Source organism: Crotalus tigris, unplaced genomic scaffold (genome assembly GCF_016545835.1).
Source record: "Crotalus tigris isolate CLP2741 ecotype Arizona unplaced genomic scaffold, ASM1654583v1 scf7180000023738.1706062, whole genome shotgun sequence".
NCBI classification, from domain to species: domain Eukaryota; kingdom Metazoa; phylum Chordata; class Lepidosauria; order Squamata; family Viperidae; genus Crotalus; species Crotalus tigris.
In genome coordinates, this window is record NW_024100150.1 from 1666501 (window position 1) to 1672500 (window position 6000).

The window sequence follows — 6000 nt, forward strand, 5'->3', positions numbered from 1 at the left end:
GTGTCAAAAATGTCCAGAGAACCATGGAAGGCCTATCCCAGTGGTTCTCAACCTTTTTAATGCCGCGACCCCCAACCGGTCATAAGTCGAGGACTACTCAACCAGTCATAAGTCAAGGACTACTCAACTGGTGCAGCACCGTTTGCAGAATGGGACTTTTGGTGGGCTCAGCAGGGCAGAGACAGCCTGGACAATTCCGATTGGCTTTTGAAAGCCAATAGAATAAAAGGGAGTAGCACAGCTAAGGAAAAGGGGGAAAAAATGGCGGACTGTGTTGTTTGGCGACCCCCGTGAAATGGTCGTTTGACCCCAAATGGGGTCCCGACCCACAGGTTGAGAACCACTGGCCTATCCCATTTCCTGCAAGTTTGATAGAGGATAGGATAGGATAGGATAATGAAAGAACGGAATGGAATGGAAAGAAACAGAATTGGATAGAATAGTGAAAGAATAGAACAGAACAGGATAGGACAGGATGGGATGGGATGGGATGGGATGGGATGGAAGGGAATGGAACGGAATAGAATATGGAATAGAATAGAATTTGAAATAGAATATAATAAGTAGAGTAGAATAGAATAGGATAGGATAGTACTACTACTACTACTAGTAGTAGTAGTAATAATAATAATAATAATAATAAAGTTGGAGGTCATCTAGTTAATTAATTGTTCTAACTGTCAGGAAGGAATGGAATGGAATAGAATAGAATAGAATAGAATAGAATAGAATGGAATGGAATGGAATGGAATGGAATGGAATGGAATGGAATGGAATGGAATATGGAATAGAATAGAATTTGAAATAGACTAGAATTTGAAATAAGATAGAATAGAGTAGAGCAGAATAGAATAGGATAGGATAGTAATAATAATAAAGTTGGAGGTCATCTAGTTAATTGTTCTAACTGTTAGGAAGGAATAGAATGGAATAGAATAGAATAGAATAGAATAGAATAGAATAGAATAGAATAGAATAGAATAGAATAGAAAATATGGAATGGAATGGAATGGAATAGAATAGAATAGTTGGAAGGGACCTTGGAGGTCATCTAGTCCAACCCCCTGTTCAGGCAGGAAACCCTATCCCATTTCAGACAAATGGCTGTCCAGTCTCTTCTTAAAAAGTTCCAGTGTTGGAGCATTCACCGCTTCTGGAGGCAGGTGGTTCCACTGGTTAATTGTTCTAGTGATTAAGGCACCAGGCTAGAAATCAGGAGTCGGGGAATTCTAGTCCTGCCTTAGGTATGAAGGCTGGGTGGGTGATTATGGGCCAATCACCAGGAGACGGTGAGTTCTAGTCCTGCCTTAGGTACTAAAGTTGGCTGGGTGACTCTGGGTCAATCACTAGAGGACTGTGAGTTCGAGTGCTGCCTTAGGCAGGAAAACTCGCTGGGTGACTTTGAGCTAGTCCTTCTCTCTCTCAGCCCAATCCACCTCACAGGGTTGTTTTTGTGGAGAAAACAGGAAGAGGAAGATGTGTTGGGTATGTTTGTCGCTTTGACATTTGTAAAATATAATAAAGGCAGGATATAAAAACAAATTAAGTAAAGACGATGTTATCTGATTGAGGAAGTGGCGGGACATAGTTCTTCTGGGAGGGGAATCTAGTAGTTTTTAAAAATAACTTTGAAAGTAAGAAATGGTTTCTGATGATCTTATGATGCGGTGAATGGTCATATTCTAGAAGAAAAAAAGGAGTGTTCCAGAATTCCTCAGAATATACTTGAGCTCCCTGTAATGTTCTGGTCTTCTCCAGAATGTTCTGGTTTTTGCCCTAGAAACTTCTGACTTTCTCCAGAATGTTCTGACTTTCTTCAGAATTATTCAGGTTTCTCCAGGAAGTTTTGGTTTCCCCCAGAATGGTCTGGTTTCCTCTGGAAAGTTCTGCTATTCTCCAGAATGTTCTTGTCTTCTTCTTCTTCTAGAAACTTCTGACTTTCTCCAGAATCATTCAGGTTTTCTTCAGGAAGTTTTGGTTTCCCCCAGAATGGTCTGGTTTCCTCTGGAAAGTTCTGCTATTCTCCAGAATGTTCTTGTCTTCTTCTTCTTCTAGAAACTTCTGACTTTCTTCAGAATTATTCAGGTTTCTCCAGGAAGTTTTGGTTTCCCCCAGAATGGTCTGGTTTCCTCTGGAAAGTTCTGCTATTCTCCAGAATGTTCTTGTCTTCTTCTTCTTCTAGAAACTTCTGACTTTCTCCAGAATCATTCAGGTTTTCTTCAGGAAGTTTTGGTTTCCCCCAGAATGGTCTGGTTTCCTCTGGAAAGTTCTGGTATTCTCCAGAATGTTCTGTTTTTTTCTTCTTCTAGAAACGTCTGACTTTCTTCAGAATTATTCAGGTTTTCTTCAGGAAGTTTTGGTTTCCCCCAGAATGGTCTGGTTTCCTCTGGAAAGTTCTGGTATTCTCCAGAATGTTCTGTTTTTTCTTCTTCTTCTAGAAACTTCTGACTTTCTCCAGAATTATTCAGGTTTTCTTCAGGAAGTTTTGGTTTTCCCCAGAATGGTCTGGTTTCCTCTGGAAAGTTCTGGTATTCTCCAGAATGTTCTGTTTTTTTCTTCTTCTAGAAACTTCTGACTTTCTTCAGAATTATTCAGGTTTCTCCAGGAAGTTTTGGTTTCCCCCAGAATGGTCTGGTTTCCTCTGGAAAGTTCTGGTATTCTCCAGAATGTTCTGTTTTTTTCTTCTTCTAGAAACTTCTGACTTTCTCCAGAATTATTCAGGTTTTCTTCAGGAAATTTTGGTTTTCCCCAGAATGGTCTGGTTTCTTCTGGAAAGTTCTGGTATTCTCCAGAATGTTCTGTTTTTTCTTCTTCTAGAAAGTTCTGGCTTTCTTCAGAATTATTCAGGTTTTCTTCAGGAAGTTTTGGTTTCCCCCAGAATGGTCTGGTTTCCTCTGGAAAGTTCTGGTATTCTCCAGAATGTTCTATCTTCTCTTCTCTTCTCTTCTCTTCTCTTCTCTTCTCTTCTCTTCCCTTCCCTTCCCTTCCCTTCCCTTCCCTTCCCCCCCCTCTCTTAAAAGTTCTGGTTTTGTCCAGAATGTTCCACCTTTTTCTAGGTGCTTCCGGACTTCCGGAATGGCAAGCTTTGCCCATTCGTAATAAGAAACATTAACTTTTTGCACCCCGCCCTATGAACAATTGTTTGGACCTTCAATCACCGCAGGACTGGATCCCTGCAATTGCTGTATTAATATTTTTTTTTGAAACAAGCTTTTAGTGCAATTATGCCTTCTCATTTGCCTCCCAACAAAGGAATCCGTAACTTCCTTCTGTTTGATGGTGGTAGCGTTCCCAATCAGCCTCAATTAAAATGGCAGGACATCAGGGATAATTCACCCTTCTTTTCCAGAATATCTGATGAATAAGATGACCTCCTCAGACACCGGGAAAACCTGCCTAATGAAAGCTTTGTTGAACATCAACCAGCACACCAAGGAAGTTGTGAACATGCTGCTCTCGTTTGCAGAAGAGAACCAAATCCTAGAAAAGCTTATTAATGCAGCCTACACAGAGGAAGCCTATAGAGGTATGGGCGCCGGCTCCGGGTTTTAAAAATTTTGCAAAAAGTGTCACAGAAATTGCTTCGTCGGTGCACCCTGGGAAAGGCCCCGAAAGATTTATTTCGGCCGGCAAGCGGAGAAAATATATATTGTAGGCCGCAATTTCCACAACAGCCTCAATCTAGTCCAGTGGCTCTCAACCTTTTTAATGCCGCGACCCCCAACCGGTCGTAAGTCGAGGACTACTCAACCGGTCGTAAGTCGAGAACTACTCAACCGGTGCAGCACCGTTTGCAGAATGGGACTTTTGGCGGGCTCAGCAGGGCAGAGACAGCCTGGACAATTCCTATTGGCTTTTGAAAGCCAATAGAATTAGGCTCTATTCAAGAGAGTCTACTCTATTCAAGAGAGTCTATTCTATTGGCTTTCAAAAGCCAATAGAATAAAAGGGAGTAGCACAGCTAAGGAAAAGTGGGGGAAAAATGGCGGACTGCGTTGTTTGGTGACCCCCGTGAAATGTCGTTCGACCCCAAATGGGGTCCCGACCCACAGGTTGAGAACCACTGCTCTAGTCAGACGATTCGCCCTGAAGATCAATTGAATAATGTATTTTTCACTGTACAGGTAGTTCCTCGACTTAACAACAATTCATTTAGTGACCGTTCAAAGGTACAACATCCCTCCAAGAAAAGACTTAGAGCTGTATTTCGCGCTTATGACTGTTGCAGTGTCCCCATGGTCACGTGATCAAAATTCAGACAGTTGGAAACTGACTTGTACTTATGACAGTTGCAGTGTCCCCATGGTCATGTGATCAAAATTCAGACAGTTGGAAACTGACTCATACTTATGACCATTGCAGCGTACCCATGGTCACGTGATCAAAATTCAGACAGTTGGAAACTGACTGGTACTTATGACCGTTGCAGTGTCCCCATGGTCACATGATCAAAATTGGAAACTGACTCGTACTTATGACAGTTGCAGTGTCCCCATGGTCACGTGATCAAAATTCAGACAGTTGGAAACTGACTCGTACTTATGACCGTTGCAGTGTCCTGGGGACACGTGATTCCCTTTTGGGACCACCTGACAAGCAAAATCAATGGGGAAGCCAGATTCACTTAACAATATAGCAACTGCAGTGATTCACTTAACCACTGTGGTAAGCAAGGTTGTAAAATGGGGCAAAATTTCTCTTAACAACTGTCTTGTTTAGCAACCAAAATTTTGGGCTCCATTATGGCGATAAGTCGAGCGCTACCTGCAGATTAAATCATAGACTAGGGGTAGGCAACCTTGGCTCTTTTATGACTCGTGGACTTCAACTCCCAGAATTCCTGAGCCAGCCATGCTGAGGGGAAAGGGAGAGGTTTCTATGCTGAGCCATGCCGGCTTAGGAATTCTGGGAGTTGAAGTCCACCAGTCATAAAGGGAGCCATAGTTCCCCCATGCTGGCTGAGGAATTCTGGGAGTTGAAGTCCACGAGTCATAAAAGAGCCACGGATGCCTACCCCTGTCATAGACTAATGAGGAAAAGTTATCACAGTTACTTAAGACTCCAGGCCTGTTATTAATGTCCTTTAAAAGGGGACTGACCTTACAACAGGCGTCCACGGTAACGGTCAAAAAAGTCAAAATGGCAGCCTCAACTATGCAATGACCCCTCCATTGGTTAGTGGTCTGTCCTTGCATAACCACAGACGCCATTTTGACTTTTTTGACCCCCTCCTGCATGGACATTCCTAACCACCTCTTTTTCTAAAGGTGTGCAGGGGGGTACATCTGACATCCGAGAATGTGTGCGTCCAAAGAGCGGGCCTCAGTGTCCCCCATCTCTTCTGGACAGCCCTGAAAATGGCAAACAACAAAGTTGAATAGGTAGACCATGTTTGTGTAAACGTTTAACCACATTTAGCAACACGCCTAGCGAGTCATAGCCACCACAACGTTTCATGTCGTAGAATAAATGTCCAGGTTTACCCAAGGAAGTGAATCGTAAGCATAAAGACGCTTCCTGAAAGATAATTTTTGAAAGAGAAGCTTGATGAAAGGTTAAAATGGAAGAAACCACGATTAGATGAATGACACAGCCGCTTGCTCACAGCGAGCTCGCAAGCAAAAAGGAGGTTTATCCTAAATCAGGTTCTCAAGCTTGACCACTTTACACGGGGTGGACTTCAGCCCACATGCTTTAAGATGGATGGATTTCAACTCCCAGAATTCCCCATCTGGAGGATTCTGGGAGTTGAAGTCCACCCCTCTTAAAGGACACTGGCTGGGGAATTCTGGGAGTTGAAGTCCACCCCTCTTAAAGGACACTGGCTGGGGAATTCTGGGAGTAGAAGTCCATTCCTCTTACAGCATGCTGGGTAGGGAATTCTGGGAGTGGAAGTCCTCCCCTCTTAAAGCATGGCTGGCTGGGGAATTCTGGGAGTTGAAGTCCACCCCTCTTAAAGCATGCTAGCTGGGAGATTCTGGGAGTGGCAGTCCACCCCTC

General features: G+C 43.2%; 1 protein-coding gene across 3 annotated transcripts in view; it reads left to right on the plus strand.

The window, feature by feature from the left end:
- Positions 1-6000, plus strand: part of TRPV3 (transient receptor potential cation channel subfamily V member 3) — a 68887-nt gene that overhangs the window by 38240 nt on the left and 24647 nt on the right. For all 3 annotated transcript variants that reach the window (XM_039321396.1, XM_039321398.1, XM_039321397.1), the window contains exon 7: positions 3350-3526. In XM_039321396.1, coding sequence (XP_039177330.1) covers positions 3350-3526 — 177 coding nt within the window. The remainder of the gene's footprint in view (positions 1-3349; positions 3527-6000) is intronic.